The 17500-nt window shown below is 47.1% G+C and overlaps 11 protein-coding genes across 11 annotated transcripts; 6 read left to right on the forward strand and 5 right to left on the reverse strand.

Annotated features, from left to right (window-relative positions):
* Positions 1-356: 356 nt before the first annotated feature.
* On the forward strand, positions 357-1557 carry V1514DRAFT_335555 (aquaporin-like protein). The gene has a single exon (XM_066928413.1). It carries the CDS (start codon positions 496-498, stop codon positions 1468-1470), a length of 975 nt encoding a protein of 324 aa, XP_066781718.1. The 5' UTR covers positions 357-495; the 3' UTR covers positions 1471-1557.
* Positions 1496-2366, reverse strand: V1514DRAFT_156507 (uncharacterized protein). Its single transcript, XM_066924518.1, has 2 exons — positions 1975-2366; positions 1496-1910 (listed from the first exon to the last, which is right to left on the reverse strand). Exons 1-2 carry the CDS (start codon positions 2252-2254, stop codon positions 1606-1608), a joined length of 585 nt encoding a protein of 194 aa, XP_066781719.1. The 5' UTR covers positions 2255-2366; the 3' UTR covers positions 1496-1605.
* Positions 2367-2414: 48 nt separating this feature from the next.
* On the forward strand, positions 2415-4050 carry V1514DRAFT_335559 (transcription initiation factor TFIID component TAF4 family-domain-containing protein). Its single transcript, XM_066928414.1, has one exon. The coding sequence runs from the start codon at positions 2447-2449 to the stop codon at positions 3977-3979; it is 1533 nt and encodes a 510-aa protein (XP_066781720.1). The 5' UTR covers positions 2415-2446; the 3' UTR covers positions 3980-4050.
* V1514DRAFT_335562 (uncharacterized protein) lies at positions 4020-5540 on the reverse strand. The gene is made up of 2 exons (XM_066928415.1): positions 5302-5540; positions 4020-5235 (listed from the first exon to the last, which is right to left on the reverse strand). The coding sequence occupies exons 1-2, from the start codon at positions 5414-5416 to the stop codon at positions 4031-4033; spliced, it is 1320 nt and encodes a 439-aa protein (XP_066781721.1). The 5' UTR covers positions 5417-5540; the 3' UTR covers positions 4020-4030.
* Positions 5541-5598: 58 nt separating this feature from the next.
* Positions 5599-8052, forward strand: V1514DRAFT_335563 (pseudouridine synthase). Its single transcript, XM_066928416.1, has one exon. It carries the CDS (start codon positions 5646-5648, stop codon positions 7896-7898), a length of 2253 nt encoding a protein of 750 aa, XP_066781722.1. The 5' UTR covers positions 5599-5645; the 3' UTR covers positions 7899-8052.
* Positions 8053-10650, forward strand: V1514DRAFT_369245 (Sec1-like protein). Its single transcript, XM_066929938.1, has 4 exons — positions 8053-8278; positions 8340-8620; positions 8715-9246; positions 9300-10650. Exons 1-4 carry the CDS (start codon positions 8206-8208, stop codon positions 10541-10543), a joined length of 2130 nt encoding a protein of 709 aa, XP_066781723.1. The 5' UTR covers positions 8053-8205; the 3' UTR covers positions 10544-10650.
* V1514DRAFT_364238 (kinase-like domain-containing protein) lies at positions 10556-12633 on the reverse strand. Its single transcript, XM_066929778.1, has 6 exons — positions 12329-12633; positions 12046-12254; positions 11971-11981; positions 11850-11916; positions 11466-11780; positions 10556-11411 (listed from the first exon to the last, which is right to left on the reverse strand). Exons 1-6 carry the CDS (start codon positions 12355-12357, stop codon positions 10717-10719), a joined length of 1326 nt encoding a protein of 441 aa, XP_066781724.1. The 5' UTR covers positions 12358-12633; the 3' UTR covers positions 10556-10716.
* On the forward strand, positions 12614-13690 carry V1514DRAFT_335570 (aminotransferase). The gene has a single exon (XM_066928417.1). It carries the CDS (start codon positions 12829-12831, stop codon positions 13639-13641), a length of 813 nt encoding a protein of 270 aa, XP_066781725.1. The 5' UTR covers positions 12614-12828; the 3' UTR covers positions 13642-13690.
* A 30-nt stretch (positions 13691-13720) lies between these two features.
* V1514DRAFT_284414 (nucleophile aminohydrolase) lies at positions 13721-15564 on the reverse strand (the record flags this gene model as incomplete). The annotated part of the gene is made up of 3 exons (XM_066925145.1): positions 13721-15280; positions 15351-15463; positions 15516-15564. The coding sequence occupies 3 exons, from the start codon at positions 15562-15564 to the stop codon at positions 13721-13723; spliced, it is 1722 nt and encodes a 573-aa protein (XP_066781726.1).
* Positions 15565-15866: 302 nt separating this feature from the next.
* On the reverse strand, positions 15867-16427 carry V1514DRAFT_335574 (uncharacterized protein). The gene has a single exon (XM_066928418.1). It carries the CDS (start codon positions 16138-16140, stop codon positions 15889-15891), a length of 252 nt encoding a protein of 83 aa, XP_066781727.1. The 5' UTR covers positions 16141-16427; the 3' UTR covers positions 15867-15888.
* An 84-nt stretch (positions 16428-16511) lies between these two features.
* Positions 16512-17425, forward strand: V1514DRAFT_321675 (CDP-alcohol phosphatidyltransferase-domain-containing protein; the record flags this gene model as incomplete). The annotated part of the gene is made up of 4 exons (XM_066926058.1): positions 16512-16635; positions 16731-16925; positions 16984-17096; positions 17156-17425. The coding sequence occupies 4 exons, from the start codon at positions 16512-16514 to the stop codon at positions 17423-17425; spliced, it is 702 nt and encodes a 233-aa protein (XP_066781728.1).
* Positions 17426-17500: the final 75 nt, after the last annotated feature.

Consider the following 17500-nt stretch of genomic DNA (forward strand, 5'->3'; position numbering starts at 1 on the left):
GTGATGGGGCACTAGGGTTGTGGTGCAGCCGAACCTTGCTTTTTACACAACGACTTGTCCCAAATTCGGATAATTTTTCGTTTTTTCTCATCACATTTTAAAACCACATGTCACACGTTAACAATGTCCGAAAGCGTTTACCATGATGACCAGGGTAATTTATTCGATGACTGATTTTAGATCTATACAACAATGAAGCAAGTGTAGTGTAGAATTTAAATGTTTTAACTTGTCTCTTGGACGCAATTGGTCCATTTTTTATGTTTTGAAAAAAAAATGGTTTAAATTTAGTTTTGCTTTCAGAGCGAATAATGATGAACTTTGCCCAAACGACGTCTTCATGCAGATTCACATCACCCGCTGATCATCTGATTCTTATTTTCATATCCACTACAAAATGGAAAGTATATAAATAATTATATATAATTCGTAGTTTGCCTTTTTTTTTTTTTTTTTTTTTTTTGTTTTGTTTGCTCATTCACTAATTCGTTCAACATGGCTTCTCCCATCCTTCCCTCCAACTTTTCAGACTCGGAGGGCATCCCCGCAAGACAATCCGCACCATCCACTCATCTTTCGATCGGAAACGCACCCACGGTCACGGATGGGAACGAAAAGCCATTGTCAGCCTTGACGGCCGTGCCCAAGGCCGCCACGCGCCGGATCTTGGGCCTCAGCGACACCGTGCGCAATGAACTGGTGGCCATGATTGGCGAATTCGTGGGCACGTACTTGTTTTTGTTTTTCGCCTACGCAACCGCGCAGGCTGCCAATGCCGACACTGTGTCGTCCAATCCCAGCCAACTTACCATGATCGCGCTCGGCTTTGGCTTTTCGCTGGCAGCCAACGTCTGGACGTTTTTCCGCGTCTCTGGTGGCTTGTTCAATCCTGCCGTGTCGTTGTCGCTGGCCCTGATCGGTGCCATCACGCCGCTCAGGGCGGCCCTGTTGTCGGTATCGCAAACCCTGGCCGGCATCTGCGCCGCCGCTGCCGTGTCGGCATTAACGCCGGGACCGATCCTGTTTGCCAACGCGTTGGGACCCGGAGTTTCAAAAACTCGCGGCTTGTTTATCGAAATGTTTTTGACCGCCCAGCTTTGCATTACGATTCTCATGCTGGCAGCCGAGCGGCATCGCGCACGGCACATGGCGCCGTTGCCGATCGGGTTCGCGTTGTTTATCGGTCACCTGGTCGGCGTGTACTTCACCGGCGCCGGTATCAATCCGGCAAGGTCGTTCGGTCCCTGTGTGGCCATCCCGTCGTTCCCGGTATATCACTGGATCTATTGGGTCGGTCCCGGATTGGGCGCTTTTCTTGCCGCTGGATTGTATCGCACGTTGAAATTTTTGCAATACGAAACTGCCAACCCGGGCCAAGACGATGACGGATTTTATCTCGGCCTGCTGGCTCATTTGGATCAGCAACGCGCGTTCCAGCAACCTCCTGTCCCTTCCAAGCAAGAAGTATAGCGTTTTCTGACAAGCATTCGCAGAACTTTATGCATTTATCTCTTATATATGCCTATCCATTAATTTTTAATAAATATAAACTCATTCATTCATTCATTCTTTTTTTTTTCCTTATTTGTAATGCAAAGCCAGCTTTCAATTCGTTACAAGGCCGGCTTCAACGTCAATCACGGCCCGCAAACTGTGCCGGCTAGGCAATCTCACTAACCGACCTTGCTTGGCCGCCGTGACCGCCTCGACCACGGCCACGGCCAATCCGGCAAGTTCACGCGCGTAAACAACGTGCAAGTCGGTTGCCAACGCGGCAGCAATCTCGTCCTGATGCCCGTGCATTAACTTGTCATTTGCAACCACCACCAGCGGTACCGGCACGTTGTCGTTTTTGTAATTCTTATTCAACGGTCGGTGCTGCCGTAAAACGTCCAAAATAGTGCCCGTGCCTTTTTTGATATCCATTAATTCATATTCCAACCGCCAATTGGCACTCCAATCACGACCACAAACCTGCATGAGAAATCACCAAGCTGGCAGAAGCAATCTCACCCAACATGTCCTCCGTCAAAGAAAAACCAGTGACTTTGACATTTTGTCCGGACGCTGCCACCAACGCCGCCACGGCACGGTCGAACGCTCGCTTGCCCTGAACATGCGAACCGTATTGCACCCGCACGGTCGCGAACCCAAGCTCACATAACCTGGCCATTACCAAAGGCGATAACGCAGCGTCAATTAATTCAGTAAACGGATACGTCGCCCCAGTCGTGACCAAGCACGTCTTTGACATTTTTTTTTTTTTTCTTTCTCAAATTCGCTTCGTGTTCGGTTGTGCAATTTTGCTGAAACGGAATATCTGCAGAGCAAAGGATCAATCCGGGTAACACTACGCCAGGTGAGTTTGGACTTCGTGTACTTGCCATTTACTCGCATCGATAACCATTCTTTCATTTTTTTTTTTCTTCTCAACCATCATTATTTGATGTCAGGCTTCTCAGGCTCCTCGGGCTCACCGCCGCCGCCGCCGACGATCTCATTCCCACCAGTGTCATCCTTGTCGCCAACAAAACGGGCTTCTTCACCATTTGATCAACAAGAAGCATCAAAACGACCCAAGTTGGCATCCACTACCTCGTTTACGTCAGTGAAAATGCCGCCGCCGCTGATACATGCTTCGTCACTGCCGTCGCCTGGGTCGTCAATAATAAGGCCTTTGCCCGGGTCCTCACCTGCCATCACTACCACAAACACCTCCGTCAACCTTGCAGTCGGTATTAATTCACCATCCACTCCGGCATCAACAACAATGCATTTGTCATCATTGACTTCATCTACTTTATTTTCACCATCAAGACCTTCAACGCCATTGTCATCAGCGCCCGCACCACCAGCACCAGCAACGCCAGCAACAACAACAGCAGGACCAGCACCAGCGCCTTCAACACCTTCAGCACCAGCACCTAATGCTCCAGTGAAGGAAGATCCGAACGATTTCTCAGACGCTCTATTATCCGCCGGCGTGGACTTACGTGAAGAAGAACAGTTACTATCATCTTCAATCCCAAGACCTCTCGGTCCATCATCGGATCATGCTCGCTCTCAACAGCAGCAAGCATATGCAAAACCTCATACCTTATACGCTGGTGCTAGCAGTGGCGTTGGCGCCCACGTTAACGTTTCACCTCAAATTCAAATTCCGATCGCACCTCCACGGACTCCGTTTCTCGATCTCGTGTCCGTGCGGCAAGTGTTTGCCTCGGTGGCAGCCGAAAACGACATGCGGCCGCCGCCATTTTTGTACGATCATCATCACACTAACAATAATAACACGTCAACTGCATCCAAGGAACTTGACTCCCTATTACTAATCTCGTTGGCATGCCGGGAATGGCTGGCTGATATTCTCACCGCCGCCGTGATCACGTCTCGGTATCGGCGTGAATCCGGTGCTCGCACTGCCAATACTTCAAACGCGTCCGATGTGGCCAAGACCATGCGGCAAATTGCCATTCGTGATAAGGAAAGCCAGGACAGGTACGCGGTCGCCAGTGCGGCACTAGAACTTCGTCACGGCAATACCGGTCCTGACGGCAAGGTCGCTCCTGAAGACGGCGGCAGCAGCTCAGCTGGTGGGTCAGCGGGTAAGGGCGGTGGTGCGGCCAGTCATTTGACCGAAGAAGTCATGCACCGGGCTGCAAACGCGACCGCCGCACTGATGGTATCAGGTGGCAAAAAGAAAAGGTATTCATGGATGTCAGGCGGAGCGAATTCGTCGGCTTCTAAACGGGACGGCCTGGCAGGATCTTTCTTGGCTTCGCCGTTATCATCTTCTTCATCGTCAGCAGCCGGTGGTAGTATGGGCTCGTCACTGTCTTCCCAATCACATGGCATTCGTATTCGCGAAGCCAGGGAAGAACAGGCCGTCGTCCTGCGTGATTTATTAAGTGTTTTGGAAAATGAGCGATTCGGTGTTGAAAACGCCTTGACTAAGGGCTGGGCCCGACTACGAGATTGATGCAAACGAAATCTAAATGATATATGTATGGAAAAAAAAAAAAAAAAAAATTCACTTTTTTATTGTACTACTATTGCTGCTGTTTACCAGTAATTGCTTGACCTGTTCCTGCCTTGCCCATTCAGCCACATGATCTATGATAGAATCCAGCCCGCTTCCGCCTTGCATGCACCCGGTTAGATCAAACACACTATACCCGCACCGGTGATCAGTTACTCGATTTTGCGCGTAATTGTACGTCCTAATTTTGTCAGTCCGATCCGTAGTTGAGACCTGGCTTGTCCTGGACGCGCGTTCGAGTTCTTCAGCTGCCTGCCGCTCAGCATTGGCAATTCGTGATCGCAGGATCATGAACGCCTTGGCCTTGTTTTTATGTTGCGACCGGCTGTCCTGCATCGAAACCGTGATGCCGGTCGGCAAGTGAGTCAACCGCACGGCCGACTCGGTCGTGTTGACGTGTTGCCCGCCAGCGCCGCGAGCTCGCATGACGTCCACCCTGACTTCACCGGGCTTAAACGCTCGCTCTGCTGCTGCTGCTGCTGCCGCGTCTTCCCCGCTGCCGCTGCCACTGCCACCGTCACCGAAATGCGGCAGCACGACCACGGCCGCGGTCGACGTGTGCACGCGACCTTTTGTTTCCGTATCCGGAATGCGCTGCACCCGATGCACGCCACCTTCGAATTGCAATCTGTCGAACGTGCCATCGTGATCGACTGACAATATGGCCTCGATTAAGCCGTCACTGGACGACAACGCGGACGCGGCCGTGGCACCGCCCGAACTGGACGATGCGGAAATAATTGAATGCTTCCATTTATGTTGCTGGCATAGCGAAACGTACATGGCCAACAAGTCTCTGGTAAACAACGCAGCCTCGGATCCGCCCACTCCCGGTCGTAATTCCAAAATGCACGACATGCCGGCGAACGCGTGCGCCGGTACCAGCAATCGTTCAATCTCGGCTTGCGCCTGGCCCAGTTCGGCCTTGACTTGAACCAATTCATGCATGGCGTCATCTCGCAATTCAATCATGCCATCCACGTCCGCGTCGTGCGTGTCGGGATCATCAGTCATCGTAGCCAGTGCTTGCAATTCCGGCACGTTCGCAAGCAACTGGTCGAATTGGCGCAACCGGCTGACAAGATTATCCAACCGGCCTAATTGGACCGCTTTTTGTGCATCATATGAATCTAATAATGCTGCCGTCAATTGCGCATGCTCAGCTTGCAACACGGTCGCCCGTTCCCGTAATGGACCTGGCAGGTCATAGTCTAAATTCACCAAGATGTTAAATTATTTCTTGTCATTTGATTTGCCTGTACCTTCGGTTTTGGAAGAATTGTAACGTAAACATATTAATGACGTGCGTGACCATGTCCGGAGAGGTATTCTTGGCCATTGGTTCACAAATGGGTGCCTCAGTCGTGCAATTCGCATTGCTTCATCATCAAGCAAAAATCAATTTATAAATTTTATTTTTTATAACAAATCAATTAAATTGCCCCGAGAAACAAAAATAAAAATTGCCCGGAAAACTTCAACGTGTGCGGCGTTCACTTTAAACGCGAAAAGTCATTTAAAGGCAAGAAAAAAAAAATTTAAAAAATTAAAAAACCACTGCCTGACAATTAATAAATTCTGCTTACAACTCGACCACCGACTTTTGATGCTGCGGAGAGCTCGATTGATTGGCGCGAAGATTAATATTCCAAAAATGTCTTCTCTCGAATTACCAATTGCAAAAAGGCCTCGACTTGACTCGCCGACCACTGAGAACGAGGCCCCGACCACTGCTACTGCTACTGCTACTGATGCTGCAGTTACGGATGTCTCGAAGCCAGTTAAACTTGTAATAGGCGTGCAAGAGAAAGATGTCGGCATAAAAAAATTCTGTGGGTCACATGATGGATTTTCTGGACTGTTAAAGCAACGGTTCAGTGATTTCATGGTGCACGAAATCACGCCGGCAGGGAAAGTCGTGCAAGTCGAGCACGTGCCCGTGCAGGCACCGGAAAAGAAACGAGAGACCTTGGAGGAGCGCAAGGCCAAGCAACAGAAGAAACTGGAAGAGATCAATGCGGTCCTGGCCGAGATCCCGGACACTGACCTTGCCACAGTGGACGAGCTGTTGAAGGAGGCCGGCATTGCGGAAAAGATTTTGAACGTGACCAGGTCCGACGATACGATTGAGTCGGCATTAGCGTTTGAGGACAAGGAAGCCCGTGCGGAAGTTCATGGCCTGGTCCGTCGCGTGTTTAAAGAAATGGTGGAATCACAAACCACGGCTGAATACAAGTTTGTGTTTCGCAAGTCAATCAAAACAACGGCGTCGGCTCGATCGAACACGAACAGGTTCTTTAAACTCAAGCACGGCGCACCTGAGCTGCATGACAAAGTTGTGGCCAATCGTGTCGGCACCAGGGATAACTGGACGCATTTTACTTTGTACAAGGAGAACAAGGATTCATTTGATTGTCATTGGTGGATGTCCAAATTCTTGCACATCTCAACCAAATCACTAACCATGAGCGGCACGAAGGACAAGCGCGCGGTCACGGTTCAACGCATGTCCGTGTACCGAGTACCGGTTGAGCGACTTGTACCGCTTAACAAGGTACTGCGAAAGATGGTCCTGGCAGATTTCAAATACGAACCGGATCGGCTCTGGTTCGGCACCTTGTCCGGAAATCAGTTTCACATTGTTCTCCGTGACGTGCAGGCTGGCCAAACCCAGGACGAGTCAGTGATCCAGAAAAGTTTAGAGTCACTGCGCGACAATGGGTTTATTAATTACTACGGCATGCAGCGGTTTGGCACGCAATCCATGTCCACGCATATGATTGGCAAGTTGATATTAAAGGGCGATTATGCCGCCGCAATTAAAAGCATACTAGGTCCACAAGAAGTGCTCGCGAGTGAAAATTCCCGGCCGGCAAGAGAATTGTTTGCCAGTCAACCATTAGACCCCGCAGCGGCACTGGAAGTCATGCCAAATAACTGCGCCACCGAACGGGCGCTTTTAACTAGTCTGGTTGCCAACCCGTTTGATCATTTAGGCGCCATTTCAAAAATTCCTCGCGCACTCAGGCTCATGTACGTGCATGCGTATCAATCTTTCATATGGAATTCTGTGGTAACTGAGCGGCTTGACAAGTACGGCATGTCCGTGTTTCCTGGTGATCTGGTCATTGTCAATACAGACAGCAAAGACAGCAACAACGAGACTAAACGTGAAAACGAAGAAGAAGATCAAGATAGCGAATTTGAAGAAGACGTGGCAGAAAGTGAAAAAAAAGTACGTGTCAGGCCAATTTCGGAATCTGAGGTAGACCAGTTTTCAATCTATGACGTTGTCGTACCAACACCAGGACATCGCGTTAGGTATCCGTCACACATGGTTGAATCTTATGAGAGATTGATGGCCCCGGATGGCCTGGACCCTCATAACATGATGCGCAACGTAACAGTGTTCTCTTTAGCAGGTTCTTACCGCAAGATCATGGCAAAACCAGCCGATATGCAATGGTGGGTGCGCAAATACGACAATCCGTGGCAACCAATCTTGCGCACGGATTTGGAACTGCTTGCGCCTGCATCGGCCGAAAACCCGCAACCAGGCAGTCCCAACAATGATGATGATGATGATAAGGCAGCGCACGCAAACGAAAGTAATGCTGGTAATGGACTGCCAAGGGTGTACGATCAAGATGAAATCAAGCCAGGCGACAGGACGGCCGTGGTGATCAAATTTAAATTAGGCACGTCACAATATGCCACGATGGCCCTGCGCGAAGGCTTGAAAATCGAGACGTCTCGTCGTGGTCCGGCGCAATCGATAAAGTTTGCTGATAATTATGATGAAGCTGTGGCCAAGGATGAAAAAAGGTACGAAGAGTTGGGTTATAGTTTTGCAGAATAGGTTGAAATAGATTGGTAATGTGCTTGCACAACGTTTTCACGTTCCCTCAATTCTACGTAAGATTAAAGTGATGAGATTATTTTGTAACATATGCTAGTGCATTGTTTTGTGGATTTGTATTTTTATTTCATTTTTGGCTAGTGCATAACGTAATAATAAAAAGTGTTGTTACGTTTATATAAATGAGTTCGCGAGAAATCCAATTTCAGCTCATCCTTCTTGATTTACGGCCCCTTTTTTCCCTTCAATTCATAAAGTTTGACAAATACGGCGGTCGGACATTTTGAACAGGTATATTTTATAGTAAATGTCGGCTTCGACTTCCACCAGCACGCCTGGCACCGTCCGGTCGTCGCTGACCCTGCGCGATCGTCAAATAGGTTGGTTTTTGTTTTGTGATCACGTTTGGCTTGCGTTTTAATATCTTCTTGTTACATATAGCTGTGATTGAACGGTTTTTGAATTTAAATAGAGACAAGATTGTGAATGGGAACGACTTGATCAATGGCAATGGCGTTGATAATAACAATTCCGGCACGGCGTCTGGTGAGAACGGCACTGGCACTGGCACAGCAGGAACGACAGTAACAACCACGGCTGTGCCTGCAACTACAACAACAACATCATCATCATCTGAAGATCCTATATGGAAAGTTCTTGTGTTTGACAAGTTTGGCCAGGATGTTATTTCTAGCGTGCTACGGGTTAATGACCTTTTCCAGGTGAGTGCTTGCGGGTTCATTGTCTACATTTGAAAACAAACTAACTGGTTATCAACTCCTTTCTTTCTTTCTTTTTTTTTTTTAATTAACCTAGAACGGCATCACGATCCATATGTTACTTAATGCCGAGCGGTACGCGATCCCTGACGTGCCGGCAATTTACTTCGTCGCACCTACTGCAGAAAACATCAAACGCATCTCACAGGACCTGCAAAACAATCTTTATGAATCCGCATATGTTAATTTTTTGTCTTCCATTCCGCGTTCGTTGCTGGAAGATTTTGCATCTCAATGCATCAACACGTCAGGCTCGGTAGCGCAAGTTTTTGATCAATATTTGAACTTCGTGGTTACGGAGCCAAACTCGTTTAGCTTGGTTATCGACAAGGTCTATTCTTCCTTGGCCAGTCCAAAAGTTAAGGACGAGGAAATTGAAGCCATTATTGACAAGATCGTGCTCGGATTGTTTTCGGTCGTGATCACGATGGGTCAGATCCCCATCATTCGTTGCCCTAGAGGTAATGCGGCAGAGATGATTGGTCAAAAACTTGACCAGAAATTGCGAGACTACGCTATCAATTCAAGGGATTCATCGTTTAACACATCAACTAATCAGCCTCGACCGAGTAAGTAAATGCATCTAACATGCTTAAAACAAACTTTTGTTTACTTTCTTTAGTTCTTGTAATTCTTGATCGTAATGTCGACCTTGTTCCCATGTTATCGCATTCTTGGACTTATCAATGCCTGATTCATGACATTCTCGAAATGCGACTGAACCGAATCCGGGTCGAGGTCGATGACGGAAACGGTATTGTTTCGAAAAAGGGCTACGATCTCGATCCGAACGATTTTTTTTGGGCCAAAAATTCATCCATACCGTTCCCTCAAGTGGCTGAAGATATTGACGCCGAGCTAACCCGGTACAAGAATGATACGTCGGAGATCACGTCAGCCACGGGAGTGAACTCGATCGAGGACGTTAACCAGCTCGACTTGAACAACAACGCGCAACAACTCAAGGCAGCGATCACTGCCTTGCCGGAATTAACCGCACGTAAGCAAACGCTGGACATGCACATGAACATTGCCACCGCGTTGCTGAAGGGTATCAAAGACCGAGGCTTGGACCGGTTTTTCCAAATCGAGGAGAACGTGAGCCGGCAATCTAAGCAAGCAATCTTGGAAGCCATTAACGATCCAGAACGGACTGATGCTGTTGACAAGCTCAGGTTGTTTTTGATTTATTACATTTCACTAGACACCACGCTTCCTGCATCGGACCTGGCTGAGTTCGAGGCCGCACTGACCGCTGCCGGATGTGACCTTGCACCACTCACATATGTCAAACGCGTGCGAGATCTCACCCGCATGACAAGCATGACCGCGCCGTCGGGCACGACCGGTCTTGCGTCATCATCATCGCCATCAGCAACAGCAGCAACAGCAGGGTCGTTATCGCAACAGCAACAGGCCACGGACAATATTTTGCGTGGGTTTAGTTCGATTTCAAACCGATTAACCGGTCGGCTTAAGGACGGTGGCTTGTCGTCAGGGTTTGAAGGATTAATTTCTGGCGTGAAGAATTTTTTGCCTTCAAGAAAGGATTTAACCGTGACCAGATTGGTGGAATCATTGGTCGATCCTGCATCGTCATCATCATCTTTTTCTACAAACCCGACTGATGATTACTTGTACTTTGATCCTCGCATGGCTCGCGGCGCGTTAACCAGGCAGCCGCCTCGAAATCGTACGAGTGCTTCAGAAGCAATCGTGTTTACGGTTGGTGGTGGCAATTTTTTGGAATATGGTAATTTGCAAGAATTTGCCAAACGCACGAACAGAAGAGTGGTTTACGGATCGACTCAATTGTTGACCCCGACTCAGTTCCTCAATGAACTGGCCGAGTTGGGTTCAGCGTAGGGACATGTTTTATAATTTATCCAAATGATTATAGTAATTAATTAATATTATTTTTTTTTTTTAAAAAAAAAGAACCAAAAAAAAATATTAAACACCCCATATCAACCAATCTAAGTTTCAAAATACAATGACGAAAGTCAAAAAGTAATATATATATATAATCATTATGATGGCTAACGTCCAATGCCGTCTAATCCAAATTCCAATTCTTGTTCTAAACTGCCATCAAATACCTGATCAATCAAGTCATTTACTCCGATACTGCCGTCACCGTTATCACCAAAATTCACAGCACCAGGAGACATCTCGCTCGGTTTTGGCACGTCGTCATCCATTATCTCATCCGGGATGCCGACTTTTTCACTCTCTTTCCTGATTCCTTGATTACCTAGCGTTTGCTTTTGTGTTTCGATCGGTTGCCGAACTAATTTTCGAAATTCTAATACTTCATGCTTAATCATTTCCGTCATGGCCGGAATATCGTCCACGGCTTCGAACGAGAAATCGAACGTGGTCGGGCATTCGGGCTCATCAGCCGGGTCATGCCACACGGCCAGATATGGATGTTCGAGTGCTTGCTGGACCGTGATGCGTTCGGCAGGATCGAACGCGAGCAACCGGTCCAACAGGTCCAACGCTTGCGGATTCGCGGTGGGAAATAACTTGACAAGTGGCACCCGTGGCATATATGGCAGGCTGCGCACGTACTCCTGAGCTCGAGGTGATCCGATTCGGGATAACGTCTCTTCCGACGGCGTCCCCAGGTACCTCAGAATCTGGGTCAATTGATCAACATAATCGTGACCTTTGAAAAAAGGCTTGCCGCCAAGAAGTTCGGCAAGAATGCATCCGACTGACCATACATCAACTAAAAGCCAACGTTAGTCAACACAACACCAAGACCTTCACGGTTGTACTCAACTCGCTTTGGTATATGATTGGAACGACAGCATGATCTCCGGAGCACGATACCACCGGGTGGCAACATACTCAGTCAAAAATCCAGCATTCTCAGTAGGATCGACAGAAAACCCGCGGGCCAGGCCGAAATCACAGATTTTGAGTTCGCAATCAGCGTTGACCAGTAAGTTGCCCGGTTTTAAATCCCGATGAAGCACGTTAGCCGAGTGAATGTATTTTAAACCGCACAGGATTTGATATATAAAAGATTGATAATGTGAGTCCGTGAGTGGTTGTTGTGATCTTATTATTTGATGCATGTCGCATTCCATCAGTTCTTGTCATTTTTGAGTTAGTTTGAAACAAAATCATGTTTTTAAACGCTGAACGGAATTAAATCACGCACCTTCGTACAAGTAAATCTCATTGAAATTATTTGTATTGACAATGTCAACATCATATAAACATGTGATCTGCTCCAAGAATTAGTATACCCATCATTCTAAAATCAATCCGTGCAACCTTACATTTTTATGCCCTATAATATAATTCAGTCAATACTTTACCAAACAATTTCAATGTTTTCCAGTTCTTTGCCATACCTCTAAAATGCATCAACAATTTTAATTCTCGCAGTGCCCGCTTGGCTAAGATCTTTTTGGAAAAGATGTTGGTAACTTTTTTGATGGCGACCCCGACCGCTTGGCTCGATTCAGTATACTTGGCCGCGCATACCACGCCATAAGCACCTTGTCCTAGCTCCTTTGTGACTTGAAACCTCCGGTCGATAGTGAAGTCCTGATTAAGAACCCTGTATGGAATACATTCATTCAGCTAACCTGACTCCAAATCCGGCCCGCATGTGCCATTGCCTAATTTGCTTACCTGTAAGTATGGCGCTCAATCTGGATCATTGTTATAGATAAGCAACCAGCAAAATCAATTAAATGATTTGGATCCCCTTTTCTGTTTTCTTCTTCAAGACTTTTTTTTTTCTGTTTAAACTGACGGACGATAACCAATAACCTTCGTGGATTTATTTATAACTTTGTCGGGGCAAGACTATGCCTATAATAGAGGCGAGAGTAAGCGCGCAACGGGGCTCGTGCTTTTGGCAACTCCAGTGCAGCTCACGTATACAAGTTCAGTTATATTGGACAATTCAAAGTAAGCACCTCCAAATATTGTTCAAAAGTAACTTGATTCTACAATGGCTAGAATAAAGTCGTATTTGTATGTCACATAGTTAGTAAGATTCGTCGCTATTTTTGCCGCTTTCGGCGCCACTGTGCGATTAAGTCTAAAATAAGCCCATGCGCAATCGCGGCCTTGATTATCAGATTGCGGTCAACAACTGACGTACTTGCTCGCTTCCACATCGATCAATGGTTGAGCTGGATCCAAACTTTGCCGTGACTTCGGCTATCCGCTACGACCCGACCTTGTCGTCGTCATCGTCATCTTCGTTTGACTCACTAAAGCGTAATCTCGATCCGTCGGTGTTCTTCTTGTTCCCGCGGCACGTTGCCAGGCTAAACACGGCCCACGATTATTACTGGCCCGAACTTGCTCATGATAATTCATCAACCGTGACCGCGACCGATTTGCTGCCAGAATTATACCACGTGGTTGCTCGGGATCCGGCCAAGCACTGGCGCCTGCGCACGCTGGTGCACAAGCAGGGCGAAATCACGGTCGAGGGCAACATTGTTCCACCTCGCGGCGACGACCTGTTTTCGGGTTTGCGTGCACATGCCAGTGCTCAAGATCCGCATGCATGGGTGGTATACATCGACACCAAAGCCACGCCGCAATCGATCTTTACTGCTCACAAAACGACGGTGCGGGATCCGTACTCGGCAGCTCGCGACCGGGTCTTGCCCAAAGATACTCCCATCTCGGCCAAAATAGAAGTATTATTATACAATGCTAACGATCAGTTCACCGAAGGTTCATTGACCAACGTGGCATTTTTTCGCAATAATGAATGGGTTACGCCATCCAGCTCAACCGTCGGCGGTCTTCGAGGCTCAGTCAGGGCTGAGCTTCTCGACCGAGGCATAATTAAGGAAGTTGACCATGACCAGGCCGTTCTTAAGCAGTCAGTAAAAGAAGGAGAGAAAGTTTTGCTTTTTAATGGTATTCAAGGTGTTGTTGCCGGATTCGTCAGGCTTGGACCTTACAGGGACGAAAGCTAAAACAAAATCTATGTATATTATATTCCGTAATTACATTATCACATTAAACTTAATTAAATCTTTCTTTCTTTCTTTTTTTTTAATCATAAAACGGGTACGCTGCTCCGTCACCTCTTGGGTCAGATCCTGCTGAATGCACGATGGCTCCGTTCTCTTGCTTGGTGAGCTTAATGAATTGCCCACGTCCAAACAGCGGATCATATCTCTTCTGCCACGTAATCTCATGACCCAAATCTTTCAACTTGGCCACAACCGCAGGATCAATCTCTTGTTCGACATTCACGTTGGTCAACGTCACGTCGCCGACCACCCGGCCGGGCGTGATGCATACGCGCGGCACGTCCAATGATTTCTGAGGATCGAGGCCAAAAATGGAGTGGTTCAGCAACACTTGAAGATGACCCTGAGGCTGCATAAATCCACCCATGACACCGTAAGCAGCGTAAATTTCGTCGTCTTTAGTCAACAACGCAGGAATGATCGTATGGTACGGTCTCTTGCCCGGTTCCAACGAGTTCAACGCGCTCTTGTCTAGCACAAAGTTGACACCCCTATTTTGCAACGGGAAGCCTGAGTCGTCCGGAATAATACCGGTGCCGAAAAGGCCGGCGACCGAGTTGATGAACGACACGGCGTTGCCTTCCTTATCCGTCACGGTCAGGTACACGGTGTCGGATTCGTTTGCCGTGTTGAGCTTGCCCGGTCCGTACTGCGGCTTAGCCTTGGTGGGGTCAAACTCCTTGGACCGTCTGTTGAGATACTCCTTGGATAACAATTCTGAAGTTGGAACCTTGGCCTTGAGTGGATCTGCCACATATTCTTCGCCATCTCTGAACGCAATCTTGAGCGCCTCAATGATAATGTGCAAGTACTCGGCAGAATTGAGTTTCCATTCCTCTGGCGGGGGCACAACCTTGTCGGCAATAAGTTCGCGAATAATGCCGACAGCAATTTGCGCCAAAATACCCTGACCAGAAGGCGGCACCTCCCATAAGGTAAGACCGTTGAAGTCAATCGGGGTTGGCTCGACAAACGTGGACGTGTGGTTCTTCAAGTCATCGAGCGATAAAACGCCGCCTTTCTTTTGAACCGTGTTTACAATTCTTTCAGCAACCGGGCCTTCGTAAAATCCAGCCTTGCCGTTTTTGGCAACAAGCTTGTAAGTCTCCGCAAGCTTCTTGTTTGTCCAAATCGTGCCGGTCTTGGGCGTCGTGCCATCAGGTAGCAGCAAGTCCTTAGCATTTTCAGAATTGTTGGTCAAGATCTTTAATCCACGATACCATAATCCAGCAGAAATCTCACCGATCGGCGCACCGTTTTCAGCAAAGTCAATCACCGGACCCAACGCATCCGCAATCGTGATTTTGCCAGAACCCCAGGCATCAATGGCGTCAATCCATCCTGCCACGCCACCGGGCACGGTAACACAGTGGGGTGAGTTTGGAGGCAATTTGCGACCGGTGATGCCCTGCGAAACAAGGTAATCAATTGTCAACGCGGCGGGGGCGCGGCCGGCGCCATTGATGGCCTTTAGCGACTTGTCCTTGGCATTGTAGAAAATGGCAAACATGTCTCCGGCAGGCGAGACCATGTGAGGTTCGAAAAAGGTCAATGCGGCAGCAGTAGCAACAGCAGCATCCTTACTTTTAATTAGTAAACAATAGACTATGACAACGTTTCAATAATGACAATGAAATGCATGTACTTACAACAGCGTTACCACCGGCCCTGAGAATTTTGAGACCAGCCTGGGCAGCCAGGGGCTGAGTGCAAGACACAATTCCCTGGGTTGAGTGAACAACCGACCGCCTGGAAGAAAATTCTATCACGAATGATTTAGTATAATGTTTGGGAAATAGATTGGAATTACTTACTCAACTCCTTGGAGTCATCAATCTCGAGAAATTCCTGGTCCAATGACATGCTCATGTAATGTAATGTAATGTAATTAAACAATTAACCAAACAAAAAGGAAAAAAAAATAAAGCAATTGAAAACTAAAATGCGAAAAAAATGAATCAGGAATATTCTTTAGTGAAAAAAAAAAAGATTGAACCTGACAATGAATTTGCACAAAGAACGAACGAACAATAACGAGCGTGAGAACGATTGGCCGCCGGGTCCCGGGGGAAAGGGCTTCGTTTTGGCGATAAGATTAGAGCTCACAATTGAGTTTCACCCGCTGTGGTCACGTTACTTGGAGCCTCGTTTCAAAACCATGCCGATAATTCTTAATGCGAGAATGATTTATATAGTATTTACATGTGCCGGCTCGATGCTGCTTGCATGGCGAGAAGTATAGTACGGTATACGGCGTTTCATTGATCTATTAATATGTTTTCCTGGAACCCGGTGCCTGGTTACTGTGACTCGCCTGCTTCGCGCAATTGTTTTCAAATCCTCGGCCCAGGCAGCAGCAGCTTTTATTGGCATGTAGAATAGAATAAAGCACGAGAACCGGAACGTGATGGTAACCCCACAAGGCAGCCGAGGGGGCATTCATTTTTACAGCACTGCGACATCGATCAAGGTTCTCGAATTTACGCATCCGTCTGCCGGACAAACCCATTGCATGGGCTCGAATACAAGTGTCGGAGATAACTTATTAAAGTTTCTTCATATAAACCCATTCTATCAATGCCTTTCGGCAGATGTACTTTCCTGTAATGTCAAAAAAACTTGATCATTGATTACTACGGAAAACTTGATACTCGACCATGCGTTGGCCGGGTAACCATGAGCATTGCGACAATTATAAACAAGTCAGGCCAAAACACGGACCGCAGCAACCATTGATTAAACCAGTTCAATCCAGCCAGATAATTTGCCCGGAACCCTTCATTTTAGTATTTTATTCTGTCACGGCCTTCATGTCATCACCAAGTATACTCACTCCCAAGAATATTTTTTTATTTATCCCTAATCTCATTGGGTATGCCCGTGTCATCCTCGCCGCGGGCTCGCTCGCGGTTATGAAACACCATCCAAAGATTTGTAAGTCAAGCAATTCATTGGTTCCAGAGACGCCTTGTCAGGTCTTTGTTTTTTTTTTTTTGGCTTTTACTGATGATTATTTTATTTGGTAACAGGTACATGGTTATATGCCGTATCATGCCTGCTGGACGCATTCGACGGAGCCGCTGCTAGGAAGTTCAACCAGGCTACCCGATTTGGCGCAATCCTCGACATGGTTACTGATAGATGCACGACCTCATGCCTGATAATATTTCTTTCGCTAGCGTATCCAAGCTGGATCATTGCCTTTCAGTTTTTAATTAGTTTAGGTATGAACCTCGTGTCTCGGATCTACATTGCTGTTTGTTTTTGCTAATTATGCCATAGACTTGGCTTCACATTACATGCACATGTATGCTATGCTTAATGGTGGAGAAAGCAGCCATAAAAAAGTTGGCAAGGATAAAGGTTGGATTTTAAATCTCTACTATACCAATACAGTAAGTTTCGCATAATCTCTCCATTTTTTTTTTTTTTGCTGACCGTTAACTTGTTTTAGCGGGTTCTATTTTTCGTTTGTGCAGCCAATGAACTTTTTTTCGTCGCGCTTTACCTCTTCAGTTTTGAACCAAAAACTCCTCCTTATCTTGGATATTGGGGAAAGATCCCATTGTCCTATGCTACTTTCTTGGGCGTCTTTTCTTTCCCCACTTGGCTACTCAAACAGATTATAAATGTCATTCAGATGATCCATGCTGCATACACTTTAGCTGAACTTGACATTGAAGAACGGAATAAGAAGAATATCGAGAGTGCCAAGTCAAAGTAACGATTTGTAGGGAGGGAAGAGGAACAATCGAGAATTGGCGATATGATCCATATTAAATCACAACAAAACTAATAA

This window comes from Lipomyces japonicus (assembly GCF_038497905.1).
Source record: "Lipomyces japonicus strain CBS 7319 unplaced genomic scaffold V1514scaffold_42, whole genome shotgun sequence".
Lineage (NCBI taxonomy): Eukaryota > Fungi > Ascomycota > Lipomycetes > Lipomycetales > Lipomycetaceae > Lipomyces > Lipomyces japonicus.

Coding starts and splice junctions, on each gene's coding strand:
- V1514DRAFT_369245 (XM_066929938.1), top strand. CDS start 8,206: ATGTCGGCTTCGACTTCCACCAGCACGCCTGGCACCGTCCGGTCGTCG. Junction 8,621..8,714: donor GGGTTAATGACCTTTTCCAG/GTGAGTGCTTGC, acceptor TAATTAACCTAG/AACGGCATCACGATCCATAT. Junction 9,247..9,299: donor AACTAATCAGCCTCGACCGA/GTAAGTAAATGC, acceptor TACTTTCTTTAG/TTCTTGTAATTCTTGATCGT.
- V1514DRAFT_335563 (XM_066928416.1), top strand. CDS start 5,646: ATGCTGCGGAGAGCTCGATTGATTGGCGCGAAGATTAATATTCCAAAA.
- V1514DRAFT_335559 (XM_066928414.1), top strand. CDS start 2,447: ATGTCAGGCTTCTCAGGCTCCTCGGGCTCACCGCCGCCGCCGCCGACG.
- V1514DRAFT_364238 (XM_066929778.1), bottom strand. CDS start 12,357: ATGATCCAGATTGAGCGCCATACTTACAG. Junction 11,781..11,849: donor TGAGATTTACTTGTACGAAG/GTGCGTGATTTA, acceptor AAAAATGACAAG/AACTGATGGAATGCGACATG. Junction 11,412..11,465: donor CCAATCATATACCAAAGCGA/GTTGAGTACAAC, acceptor GTTGGCTTTTAG/TTGATGTATGGTCAGTCGGA.
- V1514DRAFT_335574 (XM_066928418.1), bottom strand. CDS start 16,140: ATGCCCCCTCGGCTGCCTTGTGGGGTTACCATCACGTTCCGGTTCTCG.
- V1514DRAFT_335555 (XM_066928413.1), top strand. CDS start 496: ATGGCTTCTCCCATCCTTCCCTCCAACTTTTCAGACTCGGAGGGCATC.
- V1514DRAFT_156507 (XM_066924518.1), bottom strand. CDS start 2,254: ATGTCAAAGACGTGCTTGGTCACGACTGGGGCGACGTATCCGTTTACT. Junction 1,911..1,974: donor CTTGGTGATTTCTCATGCAG/GTTTGTGGTCGT, acceptor ATATCAAAAAAG/GCACGGGCACTATTTTGGAC.
- V1514DRAFT_335562 (XM_066928415.1), bottom strand. CDS start 5,416: ATGCGAATTGCACGACTGAGGCACCCATTTGTGAACCAATGGCCAAGA. Junction 5,236..5,301: donor CAATTCTTCCAAAACCGAAG/GTACAGGCAAAT, acceptor ATGACCTGCCAG/GTCCATTACGGGAACGGGCG.
- V1514DRAFT_335570 (XM_066928417.1), top strand. CDS start 12,829: ATGGTTGAGCTGGATCCAAACTTTGCCGTGACTTCGGCTATCCGCTAC.